Source organism: Trichosurus vulpecula, chromosome 1, assembly GCF_011100635.1.
Source record: "Trichosurus vulpecula isolate mTriVul1 chromosome 1, mTriVul1.pri, whole genome shotgun sequence".
Classification (NCBI taxonomy): Eukaryota; Metazoa; Chordata; class Mammalia; order Diprotodontia; family Phalangeridae; genus Trichosurus; species Trichosurus vulpecula.
The window spans coordinates 524,748,034-524,762,752 of NC_050573.1; the positions used below are offsets into that span (position 1 = coordinate 524,748,034).

At 47.0% G+C, this 14,719-nt stretch overlaps 1 protein-coding gene across 4 annotated transcripts in view; it reads left to right on the forward strand.

Moving 5' to 3' along the window:
- Nucleotides 1-14,719, forward strand: part of TNRC18 (trinucleotide repeat containing 18) — a 153,099-nt gene that overhangs the window by 65,990 nt on the left and 72,390 nt on the right. For all 4 annotated transcript variants that reach the window (XM_036741224.1, XM_036741225.1, XM_036741226.1 and 1 more), the window contains 2 exons: nucleotides 1,468-1,593; nucleotides 3,903-5,708. In XM_036741224.1, coding sequence (XP_036597119.1) covers nucleotides 1,468-1,593; nucleotides 3,903-5,708 — 1,932 coding nt within the window. The remainder of the gene's footprint in view (nucleotides 1-1,467; nucleotides 1,594-3,902; nucleotides 5,709-14,719) is intronic.

The following is a 14,719-nucleotide window of genomic DNA, read 5'->3' on the forward strand; positions in this document are numbered from 1 at the left end:
TTTAAGGCAGAATTTGAACCCAGCTGTTTCTGACCCTGAGTTCAATCCTCCATCTGGTGCACCTGGTTGTCCATAGCTTACTAATGTTAACTGGTTAACAAAGTACTATCAAGTAATGTTCTCTAGATGGCTTAAGCTAATAAATAGATAATCACTCGGACATTTAATTGTGTTTTTCGGTGCTTGTTTGTAAAGTGCAAAACCAGTCAAGGCTGTTATTAAATAGCTTTTCAACAAGAATGCGTAGGCTCTGTAGGAAAGTAGGCCCCTGTCTTTAAGGAGATTACGTTCTAGTAGAGAAGGTAAAATTAACTTATGTGAAACAGCTACAAGTTCTAAAATGTGTGGGACCCATTAGAGGTAGAATAGTTCTGGGGAAGGAGCCATCAGCGTGAACTAGAGTAGAAGTAGAGGCACAGAACTGGAAGGCGCCTTGGAGATCACTGTCGTAAGGAAAATAACTCACATTAACACGTTATTCGGTTGTTTCGGTCATGTCCGACTTCCATGTCCTGACCCCATTTGGGTTTTTCTTGGCAAAGACGCTGGAGTGGTTTGCCATTTCCTTCTCCAGCCCATTTTACAGATGAGGAAACTGAGGCAAACAGGGTGCAGTGACTTGCCCAAAGTCACATAGTTAGTCTGAACTCAGGGCTACCTGACTCCAGGGCCAGCACTCTGTCCGCTTCATCCCCTAGCTGCTTTGAAAATCAGTAAGTGATTTTCTCCCAAAAATCCCATAATGCAATGGAAAGGACACTGGATTTGAATATATAGGACTAGACGTGAATGATCCTACAAAGAGGCAAGTTGCAACTTCTCTGGGCCTATCTGTAAAATAAGGGAGGTAGATCAGGTGACCTCTGAGGTCCCTTCCAGCTCTAAATCAATGAGATAAGACGTTTGACCCAGGGAGATAGCTCCAGATCCTGTGTTCATCTCCATTTTATCAGTCAATAAACAGAGACTCTAGAAGTTAAGAGATTTGCCCAAGGTCATCCAGCTAGTCAATGGCAAGGCAAAGGTTAAAAACCTGATCTTCTGACTCCAGGATTTTTATCACCCTACCACCCTGTCTCTGAAGTCTTCCAAATGTGGAGATGGAGGCCCATCATGCTAGTTAGTCAAGCGCAGAGTTGAAGCTAGAACCCAGTTCACTTGACTACTGTACCACACCTCCTTCTTAATCTGTTGTTTTCCTGATCTCGATCCTGTCTTGGGAGGTGGAGATTCCAAGCCCTCTTCCTCTGGTCTGGAGGGATGCGAAAGGGTTGGAGGGGCTGGGTCACTCTGGGGCCTGCCATGTTACGGAAGGCCTCGTGTTTAAGTAAAGATGGCGCCAAATCTAGCAGTTGCCTCATCTGGCATTTGGGGTTGCCAGCCAAAACAGTCTGCAATTCTGTGTTTCAAAAGAAAAAATTGCTAGCGTGCTGTTCTTAAAACATGTTTCCTCTTTCTGTTTTTCAGGCTTTTCCCATCTGCCTAATGGGCTGTACCCTTCGTATATTCCCCTGAGCCACCTGGAGCCCCCCAACAGCGGCAGTCCCCTTCTGGCCCAGCTGGGGCAGCCGGGCCTCTTTGACTCTCCGAAAGGTCAGCGTGTGTGGGCGGGTTGTTGGGAGCTGGGTGCCGGCTGTCTGCACACAGCAGACATATGCTTCGGCTCCCCCTTTCTCCTCTTCTTCCCACATGGCAGCTTCCCTCTGCCTTTGCGGGGATTGGCAAGATGCTTCCCTCCTGCCCTCCCTATGTCCCTCTCTTTGTTAATGCCAGTTTCTCCTTGTTACGTACACGTGGTGGGTGGGAGCCAGGGAAGGAAGGATGGTGAGATCTCAGAGTGGTTATGTCAGTAAGGGGAGGGATCACCATCACAGGGTTCCGTGGTGGGGGAGGGGGGGATTTTTAGGCCAGCTTCCTTTTGTAGCCTGGCTCTTCCCAGTTCTCAAGGATACTTGCCCTGCTTTCCTCTTCTTTCCCCTCAGCCCTAACAGTTGATATTACATAAAAGAGAGATTGATCCAAGGGATTCACTAACCCAGGGCTGGGGAACTTGCAGCCTTGAGGCCACACGTTTGGATTTAGTCAAAGGGCTGAACTTGAGGACCTAGAGGGCTACATGTGGCCTCAAGGCCTGCCTTAACCCCTTGGCTTGGGCAGAGCCAAATTCCAGACCCTCCACAAAAGGGCCAGAGTTCTTATAGCTTTGTTTGGTGTTTCTCTGTTTCCTACCTGGGATACACCAGTAGATACCAATACCCATCATATCTATATCTCTGCACCCGTACATACGTAGGACACGTGCTTCACCTGACCTTTTCCTATCTCTCCAGTATCTGAAGGTCTAGCTTTCTAACTTCATCCTAGACACATTTTATACACTGACAAAATCCTTAGGTGTCTTTCCAGCTCTCTGCTTCGCTGTGTATCTCTGTTGTTTACACTTGGTTACACACACATGCACACGTGTACACACACACACACACACACACACAATCTACATTGTTTTCTACATTTTGAGAGTGAATATTTGTTTAATGTAAGGATGACTTGATTGAATACATACATATGTACATACACATATACACAGGTAGGGATGCACTATCCCTCTTCCTGTGGGTCCTGTCTCCCCCCCCCCCCACCCCGCCCCCATCCCCATTCATCAAAACTACATCACCTTCAGTCTATGTACCTCCCTCCTCCCCTACACCTTGGGTGAAAAATTGGCAGAAGAGAGTGAAGGAGCCTGGTCCATCACGTACCAAAGGTATCTTCAGGATGCCACAAAGTATCATGATGGTATGAAAAAACATAAGATTGTGGCCCAGGAGTTAGCATTGTCCGGCAAGGAGATGATAACCTTTGGATTTGTTTTAAGACCAGGATGAGGTGCAGGTAGCTGAGTGTGTCTGATCTCATATTACCTTGGGGATTGTGGCTGTGGCTGTGGCTGTGGGTGCTAAGTTCTGGCCTTGGAAATTCCTCTGTCTACAGTGTCAGGAGCACACCATTGCCCCTTTCATTCAGCCCGGCCTCTTTGTTTTGCCCGCTTGGGTTAGGCAGACCCATCCCTAGGGGGACAAGAGAGATGGCTTGGTTTCACCGAGACCAAATGGAATCTCCTGTATTTTTGATGAGTACTGGGGGCAGGGGAAGGGGGGAGGGGCAGAATGGATCTGGAAGGCTGCTTTCTTCCATCCTGATATTTCTTGAGTTTTCTCTAATTGGGCCTGAGATAAAGTCACATTTTGAAATGGTAAATTTGAACTTTTTTATTCTCAGCCCAGGGTGAAAATAATTCTCACCCCAGGTGAAAGCCTGGCAGGCTAGACCAGGGGTGGGGAAGATGTGGCCTGGAGGCCGCACGTGGCCCTCTAGGCCCTCAAGTGTGGCCCTTTGACTGAGTCCAAACTTCACAGAACAAATCCCCTTACTAAAAGAATTTGTTCTGTAAAACTTGAGGCCCTGTGTGGCCTCGAGGTCACAGGCTCCCCACCCCTAAGCTAGACTATTTGACCTTTTTTTCTTTTTAAAAAAATATCCTAATTTCATTTTATTTTTCAATTAACAAACTTTTATTTTTTCTGTCTTACTCCCCCACCATTGAACCAAGAAAATAAAAAGGGAAAGCAAGAGGAAACCCAAATTTGCTTTGACAAATAAGCAGTCATGCAAAGCAAATCCCCCCATTGGCCTATTCCAAAAATGTCTCTCACAGTATGCATTTTGAGCCCATGGTCTCCTTTTTCAGGAGGCGGGTCGATCCTCTGGAATATTCAACCTTTGTCAAGTTGTCCTCTTCTTGATCTTGCATTCTTGGTATGGATGATGCTGCTGCTTGGAAGGGAGAAGCTGGTTTAAGCTTTGAGATAGGGGCGACTCACTACTTTCCTCCTGTTTTGCAGATGGATTCTATCTACCGGGCCAGGTGGCCTTGCACCCCCAGAACCCTGTGTCTAGGACACCGGCCGGCCACTCATCGGCCTCCCTGCTTCGGGACAAGGAGCTCAGCCACCTTCCCAAAAGCTCCCGGGAGGGTGCCACAAAGGAGCACAGCAAAGAACGGGCATGTAGGGGGGACTTGCCACCACCCTTCAGCAAGAGGGACGGCAAGGCCAAGGAGGAGCCACGGCCTCGAAGCGTCGTGGACCTGACTCAGGATGCCAAGCCTGAAGGGGAACGGAGACTGAGCGGGCTAGAGCGGGCTGCTAAGATGAGTGACCGGCTCTCCCCTTTCCTGGCTGAGCACGTGGGCCACCGGGGTTTAGGAAGTGGAGAGCCCAAATCCAAAAACCCCCTACAGACATCCTCCCTGAGCAATTGCAATGGCGGAGGAGACCCTTTGCTGAAGGTTCTGGGTACAGAGCAGGACTGTTGTAGTAAGGATCCCGCCCCGCACGATGAGAACATGAGGCCTGCGGTCCACGGCCACCTGGACAGAATGAAAAGGGGCGAGGCTGTCATCCCTGCCATTACCACTTTGCACATCTCATGTACCTGCCCCTCTCCGCACCCTGCCCAGCCAGGGAAAATGACCCCCTCTTCTTCTTCTTCCTCTTCTGCAGTGACATTCCCCCCCCAGCCCGTCCATTCCAACATGTACACTATCTTTCCCCCGGCCAAAGAGCCGGGCCGGGAGCACAAAGTCATCGCCCCCACCTTCGTGCCTTCAGTTGAGGCCTATGATGAAAGGATGGGTCCCATCCAGATTGCTTCACAGGCCCGGGACACCAAGGCTAAGGAAAAAGAGGTGAGCAAAGTGGAGGTGCTACAGCCCCCATTGGAGAGGGGCCTGGCTGACCTCTCGCGTGCCCTCCTGCCCCAGGACTTCCCTTGCCCGGGCGACGCCAGGAGGGCAGAGGTGCTGAGGGAGAAGAACTCGGTCATCCGGGCCAACTCCTTGGTGCTGAAGCGGCATGTGACATCTGAGCCCTTCCAGAGCCGGCCTGGGCTGGGGTCCCCAGAGAGCAGGGACTACCTCCCCTCCAAGGACTTGCTGAAGCCAGAGGTTGAGCACCGGGCGTGCGAGCGGGAACGCTTCTCCAGGGCGGGTGCCAAGGAGGCGGCCAAGGTCTATGGCACCCTGGACCCTTCCCGTCAGCACCCGGACACCAGCCAGCTCAAGCTGCCCCCTGAGCAGAAGTGGAAGCCCTTTGAGATGGGCAACTTTGCCACCACTCAGATGGCGGTGCTGGCTGCTCAGCATAATCATGTGAGCCGAGTGGAGGAGGAGGTGGCGAAGAAGGGCTATTTGGACCCCAGTGGGCTGCAGCGAGTGTCAGTGGTGGGAGGTCCCCGGGGTGGTGGGGACCTCCATCCAGTTTCTCACAGTGAAGGCTCTGCCATGCAGAGCCTCATCAAATACAGCGGCAGCTTTGCCAAGGAGGCCTCTGCCCGACCCGGCAGTGGCAAGAAGAGCCCTTTTGGCGGACTGGGCAACATGAAACTAGACCCTTCACAGCTAGGTACCGCTAAGGTCCAGCAGCTGCTCTCCCACCAAGGTGGCAAGCAGCTAAAGAGGGACCCTGAGAGGCCGGAAAGTGCCAAGTCCTTCGGGCGGGAGAGTATTGGGTCACAGGGTGAGGTGGAAGTAAGGCACCCCCCTGTGGGAATCGCAGTGGCGGTGGCCCGCCAGAAGGACAACAGCGGCAGTAAGCTGGGGCCCGGCCTGGCTGACCAGGATCGTTCTTTATCCCTGAGCAACATCAAAGGTAGGACCCAGGATGGGGCAAAGACCTAACTCTCTCCAGCTACCGGAATCTTCCCATCCCTCTTCCTTTCGTTTGTCTCTAGTGTTTTATCCTTTGTCTGATTTTCCCTTTATGTCTCTGATTCTCTGCCTAGGATTACATCACTATGATCATAGGTGTAGGGCTAGAAAGAACCTCAGACTCCAATTAGTTGAACACCTTTATTTTATAGATGGAGAAATTGAGACCCATAGGAATTAAGTGATTTGCCCGAGGGAGCAGGAAATAAGTGGTGGGGGAAGGTGGGGGGAAGGTTTTGAACCTCAAAACCCAAGTCCCTTGAATTCAGCACTGCCGCCCTTGGTCTCAGCCTCAGTCTCCGTATGTCTATGTTTTTCCCTTGGCACGCCATGACCTGGAGAGGATGAATTAGAAACCGAGGGAAATGATACAAATACGGAGTGGGGGAGAAGCAAAGCAAAAAAAAAAATACATGCCTGTATTTGGGAACTTGGTTTGTATCGAGGGATCCTAAGGCCCGTGTTGGGACAGTGAGGTGTGATGGAGGGAGGTGTTTTGGTCTAGTGGAAAGACCATTCAGGACAAAACCAAAGAGCCCTGAGTTCTAGTCCTGGTGACTTTGGGCAAGTCATTTAATGCTCTGTATCTTAGTCTCTCTGCTCTTAAATGGAAATAACTCTTAATTCTATAACCACAGCTTAAGTAGGAAGTGAGGGGCCAAAAAATATCCCCCAGAGAAGGCCTCTGCCTTTGAGATTTTAGGGTTTGTGGTGTCAAGTATTTGTCATGTACCTTGTGCCAAGACATGCACTTTCTCTCCATGGGTTAGGATGACAGTCTGATACTCGGTCTGCTTTCACATTTTTTGGTAATTTAATAAGTTGACTGTCATAGTTCCCAGTGCCTTTTGTTTGTTTGTTTGTTTTTTCCCTCCTTTGTTGAAATGTGGTGGCCGCTATTCCTAAGAGGCAGGAATAGGAGAGATGGGTAGTACGGTAGGCCGAAAGGGGAAGAGTTGGCTAGGAAAAGGAGATTTGACTGGCAGATTAAGCACCAGATAGAGGAAAAAATGCAAACCAGGCTCCTTCCTCAGATCCTGGCCAAGAAGTCTGTTGCTGTTAATTGGCCCTCTCTCCTCCATGCCACCTCAGTTTATGAGGATCCAGGATTCAGGAATTTGTAGGGAACTCTAAGGCTAATCCTCCTAGGATATGGAGAGGATGACTTGAATACCGGTCAGATCCCTTTATAACAGATTCCCTGGGGGCACCCAAATGGTTTTGTTGAAGTGGGAGATAGGAATCTGATGGAGGTTAGAATATCTGTGATTTCACATAGAGGACCTCCAGTTGAGGAGACTCCCTCCACAAGCATAAATCAGCACTTGCTCTGCAATTTATAGTCTTTGAGAGTAGTCTGGGACACTGAGAAATTAAGTGACTTGCCCATGGTCACACAGACAATATGTGTCAGAAGGGGGATTTGAATCTAGGTCTTCCTGTTTTCAAGGTTGGCTGTCTTCTTATCCAGTATGTTTTTGTATTCATTCTATAGGATCGAAGCCCAGACTTTCTAAGATAAATTGGGGAGAGATGTCCTTGTTTCAGTGAGGATAGAGAGGGTAGGAAAAGATAGTACAGGAAAACCTTATTTTTTCCTTAGAGATTTGGCCTCCATCTTGCTCAGGCCGGAAGATCAGTGACCATTCACTGGTCCAGTCCCCCTGTTGATCATCGTGGAAGCTTTAGCCCACTCCTTTTTCCTGATCTAGGCTGATTTGCCCTTTCTTAGATCAGTCTCTCACCCCTATCCTGAGAATTCACCATTTTGGTGCCAGACAGTGCAGAAACTAGATTAACTCACTTCACAGCAGCTCAGAGCGACCTAACTCGAATGATCATCAGCTCCAGTCTTGCTGGGAACAGGGCCTGCAGGCCTGTGCCACGCCAGTCTCATGGGAACATTTTAATATCTAGCCATTTCCTCTTTTAAGCACTGGTATCATTTTCCTATCATATTGTGATTTGAAGTTTTGGGTGGATTTTTTGGGAGGTTATTGGTTGAAATAGATACTTTTGAGATCCCTTTCATCTGTAAGGTTCTCTGTTTGAAGTTTGGGTTGGGAGGATGAGGGGTGAAGGGGAGATGCCTCTTTGTGGTGGAACCTGTGAGGACCTCCCTCACTACATAAACACAATATAGTCAGTCACTTATAGAGAATGGCTAAGGTCAAAGGAGGGCAGCAAGGTGGCGCAGTAGATAGAGGGCTGGGTCTGGAGACAGGAAGACCTGAGTTCAAGTGTGGCCTCAGACACATACTAGTTGTATGACCCTGGACAAGTCGTTTAACCCTGTTTGCCTCAATTTTCACATCTGTAAAATGAGCTGGAGAAGGAAATGGCAAACCACTCCAGTATCTTTGCTAAGAAAATCTCAAATGGGGTCACAGGGAGTCAGACATGACTGAACCACCACACAAAGACTGAGGGAGGGACTAAGATAGGCCTGCACAAACTGTGGCCCCTGGGCACGCCAAAGGAGTTCAGGTGGCCAGCGAAAACTGTAGAGGAAAATATCCTTTGTATGTAGAGGAAATCCTTTGGTGTGCCCCAAGTAGCCTGTGCGCTGTAAGTGGCCAGTGCAGGCCTGGACTAAGGATGTAGCATGGTATCCTGACTTATTCCTAGTTCAGAATTCATTGTAACCATTCATATCATGGGGCATGGAAATACCTTGGCTATACATAAAAGCTTCAGTTTAATGGAACTCAGTATCATTAGATTATTTTTCATTATGCAATGTTGTTGGCTTAGCTCCTTTAAGAGCTCCCCCCTAATACTGCAGAAATCCAGAGTGGATTGTCCGTCATTCTTTAAAGAAAGCAACAATAAGAAGAGGAAATCAATCCGGTTACTTAAAGGGTACCCCTTGCTACTAGCCATCTACCCCCCCACTCCCAACCCTACCCACACACCCCTTCCAGCAGTTCTGGCTCACGGTGGGCCTGATTGATCCAGAGGAACACTCTCGCCCTACCTAACCTTTCAGTTATTCTTTCCAGAGCTCATCTGCCTGCTGGAAAGCTCATTTGGGGGGAATCAGTTTCCTGTCAGGAAAATGAGGAGTTTATGGGGTCAGAGGTGCCGTAAGCACCAGCTAATAGCTTTGTGTTCCTTTTCTGTAATTTTTCCTCTTCCCTTCCCTGACCTTCTCACTTTCTTCCTTAGCACAGTGCCTGGCACATAGTAAGTGGCAAGTAAATATTAGCTGTTGTTATTAATACTCAATAAATGCACTTTAAAATTTTGCTCATTCCAAACTTTCTTTTCCTCCATTCCTCAAATATTTCCTCTCCCCCTCTTTTTAGTTTAGGGTTCTTAATCTTTTTTTTAGTCGAGGACCCTGTTGGCGTATATATGTACTTGTGTGTATATATACGCTCGCATATGTATATATATATATATATGTATGTGTATACATACACATATACAGTGCCTATGTATACATGTCCATACATGTATCAGGGTGTGTGTGTGTGTGTGTGTGTGTGTGTGTACACACATACATAATATCTATGTATATATACACACATCTATAGATACACGTAAATCTATATATATACAGTACACACATGCATGTATATATACATGCCTATGCACACGTGTACACACATATCTATGTATATATGCACACACATATGCATGTATATATATACACATGAGCTGCTTTCTCAAAGCAATATTTTTAAATGCATAAAATAAAATGTATAGGACTCCAGAGGAAACCAAAGATATCAGAATACAGTTATCAAAATAGTGGTAGCTAGCATTTATGTGACACTTTAAGGTTTTCAAAGTGGTTTATCAATATTATCACACTTTATCCTTACAACAGTCCTGGGAGTTAGGTGCTATGGTGATGACTGTTCTACAGTTGAAGAGAACGAGGCAGACAATGAATGGTGAAGTGTCTTGCCCTGGATCACACAGCTAGCGAGGGTCTGAAGCCAGATTTGAGCTTAGGTCTTCCTGATTCCAGGTCCAATGCTCTAGCTGAGAGCCCCAGTCTTGATACCTTAACCTTCTCCTGGCCTTTCTTCCGATCTTTTGTCCTCCCCATCTCCTTGTCTTTTCCTGTCCCTTTTCTTCCCTTTCTGCGTCCCTCACTTCCTCTCCTCCCTGTAATATTCCTTTTCTCAGCTAATGACTGGGGATAAAACTTTGGGTTGAGACTCATGTTTCCTCATTCTTTTGGGGTGGGGGTATTTGTCATTAGTTAACATTTGCCGTCATGAGGCTTGTCAGTCATACTGGAAAGAGAGCAGCTAATTGCTGCATTGGCTACAATGTTAGACTCAGAGTTAGCAAGACCCAAGCTCAGATCCAGCCTCAGACACGGATGAGCTGTGTGTCTGTGGGCAAGTCACTTCCCCTGCCTGCCTCAGTTTCTAGCACTTATTTCCCAAGAATGTTGTGAGAATAAAATAGTATAATATTTTCAAATTGTAAAGCACCCTGCGAATATTAACTAAGCAGGAGAAATCGTTACTGGATTTCTACCTTCTGCCCTATATTTAATTATTGATATCCTGAAGCTCAGGATTTGCTAAATCTAATTGTCTTATAATTGTCTTAGTCAGCTAAACTGTGGGGCTCATTAATTAACTTGCTTTCAGGTAGAAGAAGCCCCTGCTTTCATCTGATCAGATGGCCATTTTGTCAAAATATCGCTGCTTCTCCACGAGAGGCAGTTCCTCTTTAAGGCAAATTTCCTCTGACTTTCAGTGTTATTTAATATTTAATTGAGCGCCAGCCATGTCCTTGGTACCATTCAAAACATAGCGCGAGACACGCTTTCTACTCACGGTCTAAATAAGAAAAACAAGACAAGCGAGACGGAGAGCTCCCAGGAGGAAAAGCGGGGAGGGGGGGTCCAGTCTCGCAGGAATAGTGGCAAGCGTAGCATTTCGATTTCCGTCGCTTCGTCTTCGGGCCTTCCTTCGAGTCTCCTTGGTTCTAGGGCAGAAGTTCAGCCCTGGCAGACAAGGACACGGCTAGGGTAGAAACTAGAGAAACTTTTGAAAAAAAAAATGCTGCCCTTTCTATGGAGATTTAAGGTTTACAAATCGCTTTACAAATATTATCCCTCATAGTAACCTCGGGAGGTAGGTGCTGACTTGCCTGGCTTCACATGGTGATCAAATGTCTCAGTCTGGATTTGAACTCAGGTTTTCTTTACTTGAGGCCCAGTGCTTTATCCGTTGAACCACCTTGATGCCTGGCCTGGGGAGGCAGTGTTCAGTGGTAAAAACCAGCACTGGTTATAGGGTCAGAGTGGATGGGTTCAAACCCTGCTCCAGGTGCCTATTACCTGTGTGAGTTTGGAAAGTCTCTTATTTCCCTGGGTCTGAGATTCCTCATCTTAGTAATGAGGGTGTTGGATTCTGGGGCCTTTGGGGTACCTTTGAATTCCAAATCAGTGATCCTCTAAATGGCTAGGGAGGCGGGTGGTTGGTTGTGTGTTGGGGAGGGCTTAGAAACCTGTGGTATGAAAAGGAGTGAGAGGGGGCCCTAGGCCTGTGGTACTTTTTTCATTACGGGGGAAAAAAAAACCTAGTTGAATCAGTTATACAGTTCAGGGGGGGGAACCCCAAAAGCCTTTCAGACCAATTGTTTGGCTGAACTTAGAATCAGTTTAGTCAAGACTGTCTCTCCATTAGATCCATCCATATAACTGCAATACACAGTCCTAAAAATAGCCAGCCACTTGACCATGGTGGGTAGCAATTTGAGTTAGGTGAGAAGTAAGAGAGAGAGGATTTTCTCATCTACTTCCCACCATTCTTCCCTGATTGAGGGCTAGGAATTTCTGGCAAAGGTTCACAGGGCTGGATTGTGAGAAATTAAACATTGACTGGGATAGAATGGAGGCCAGAGCCAAGAAATTTCTGACTTGAAGTGGACAATGTTGGGGCAAAGGAAGGAACCAGAGAGGTATATTTGGCTGCTGGGAGATTAATCTGTCCTATGTTTTGAGGGAGGGGGGAAGAGGGGAGGTTGGGGAGAGAGTGGTAGAGGGAGGCTGTAGTGGTTAGAATTCTCTGGAGGAGGAATCAGTAAAGGACACCAGAGAGAAAGAAGTGTTATTAGAAGCCCAAGGAGAGTTAATGGAAGGAAGCCCAGGTGGGAGGGAAGATCAGAAATGGGTGGATGTGGTCAGTGCTGTAAAGCCAAGGAGAGGAGAAGGAAAAGGCAAAGGTAACTTCAGTTCTGTGAGGTTTTCTTTTTTTAAATTCTTTTTCTTATTTTAAACTTTTAAAAAGTTTTATTGATGCTTTTTTCTTTTTATAGATCTATTATTTTCCTTGGCACTCTCTTCTGCCCTCCCCCTCCCCCCAATCCTTCTACCAAATCAAGAAAAAACACATTGACTATGTCTGGAAAATATCTGCCTCCTTCTGCACCTGCAGGCTACCACCTCTCTACTGAGAGAAAGGAGACAGCTACATAATTCTTCTGAATTCTGTCAGGTAGTTTTCACCCTTCTCCCTCCAGCCCAGATTTATCAGGACCCCAGGGATGTTCTACTTGGAAAACTGAGAGAAGCTTTTCAGCCCTTGGGGAGTAGGAGTGATTTTATCTGGCAGCTCAGGGAGGGACTTGGAAACATCTTGTTAATTAGGATAAAGTTGTGGTCTTAATTCCCTGTTAGCTTCAGTCTCTTTTTAAGTGGCCACTGTATAGGTTAACCTTAGCCTTCCTAGATGCCCTGAGTCACAAGTTGGAGATTTTTGAGGGAATCCAAGGAGAAAATATGGATGCATTGATGCAAACCTATCCCTCTTTCTGGGGAAACATCACAAAGTGAATGTTCCATCATGGCTAACAGGTCGATAGTGTGTTATTTTTATCATAAGAACTGGCCATTATGGACTTCCATTCTAAGTTCCATATTTTTTTGGTGTGGGGACTTTCTTCACTAATAAAGATTGCCAACCATATAGAGGCATAGGCCTTGGTACATGACTTCCCTTAGGGGAAAAATGATTATCTGGTTACCACCTCTCTACACTTGACCAAGCGGGTCAGGCACGCAACATAGTAGGTCACTAGGATTGTTGCTTATGCTTAAAAAAAACCCCAAACACCTTTACTACTTACTTTATTGATGCTTAAAAAAAACCACACTCACTTTCCGTTGATGTACCTCTCTTTCCTCTCCGTCCCACCTTGTAACAAAGGATTGTTAAGTAAAACAAACACATTGGTGATGTCCAACAGCACATGCCCTATTTCATACCTGAAGTTCACCACTTCCCTTCAGCAGGGAATCATGATTTACGCCCAGGTCTCTGACTTTCCTTAAAGTCTTCCCAGCTTGGTGGGACCTGCTCCCAAAGTCATTTAGATGGCACAATATAGTATCAGTCCGTGGAGGGTTTATGGTATTACTGTTATTTCTGGACTCCATGGGGAATGAATTGTGCTGTCCTTGTCATTCATCTCTGTAGCTTTTCTCATGTGCCCCAGGCCAAACTTCTTAACTTTTCTATGTCAGGGATCCCTTAGACAGTCCCATGATACCTATGGGCCCTTTCTCAGAATAATTTTTAAAAAATTAATAAGGGAAAGAAATGCTAAACCAGTTAGAAGTTACCAAAAAGAAAGATGCCGTTTCACCCCCATCCAAGTTCATGGACCCCCAGAAATCTGTTCATGGACAGGATCTTTGAATTCTAGATTAAGAAACAACCTCCTCTCCCCCCCAGCCCTTGGGCCACCCCTTTCTGGTTTCCTGTCCTCTTGGGTAATACTAAACTCAATACTGGCTGTTAGGGTCAAACTTTAGAGGGCCCTCATGTAGCCCCATAAAACCCCAACAGAAGAACTTGGACAGAGCATTCCAATGTAGCTCCTACTCCCCAAGGGCTGAATGTAGCTGAAATGCTTAAATGAAGTAGGAATTAGGAAGAAGGAAAGGGAGCCCTAATGATTTGGGATTAAAATAATTTCTTGCCTTTCCTTATTAGGGAAGTAGTGTATCTCTTTTCTCCCTCACCCACCCAAAGGGTAAAACTCTTCAGCTGAAAGTTCACTTCTGACTCTGGGTTCAAATGGTGCTGCATCTACTGCCTTTGTAACCTTGCGCAAGCTACTTAAATCTCTCTGGGACTCAGTTTCCTCATTTGTAAAACAAAAGGATTGGCCTAGATGACCTTGAGGATCCTTTCCAGCTCTAAATCTGTCATCCTGGGGTCTTAGGAGCAGCTCTGGGACTGTGTTTTAACTTTGCCTTTTGAGGTCTGGGGGGATTTTTTAGAGAAGGGGAAAAGAATGCATTCTACATGAGTGGAGTATGTCTTCTGTTGGTGTTGGTAGCTCTACTCCCTTCCCTAGCAGTCCAGCAAGACCTTCCTGAATTCTCTGTCCCATTGTCCAGTCCTGCCTGAGACCAAGTGGGAGAGTCCTGGCTATGGTAGCCAAATGACTCAACTCTTATTCCTTTACACAGACCTGCCCCTAACTTGTCATTGGCAGCATATGACAATCCTGCTGGCTCCCCCCTTCAGGTGCAAGGATGGGGGACGTGTGTGTGTGTGTGTGTGTGTGTGTGTGTGTGTGTGTGTGTTGGGGACGGGAGAGAGGTTTGCCTTTTCCCAACCTCTTTCAGGACAGACGTGGACATGTTTATTCAGTTGGTCATCCAGTTGAAATATTTGCCCCAGGAGCCATTTTTCTCAGTCCCTCTGCCATAACTAGAGGCTGTCTTAGGCTTCCTCATCAGCACAGGGGGGAACTGTGTGTGTAAGAGCCATTCAGCCACTCAGACCCTCCCACCAGGCATTAAATGTAATTTACTGAGTCCAACTCAGAGGCTGAAAACAAGGGTTGAATTCTAACAGGCCTCTGGGTCTGTTGCTAAGCGATGAAATTGGCTTGGCAACAGAAGCAGGCCCTCCCCTCCTCTTCCCTCCCCCCATCCCCTTTTCCTTTCCCCATGTGCCAAGAGTC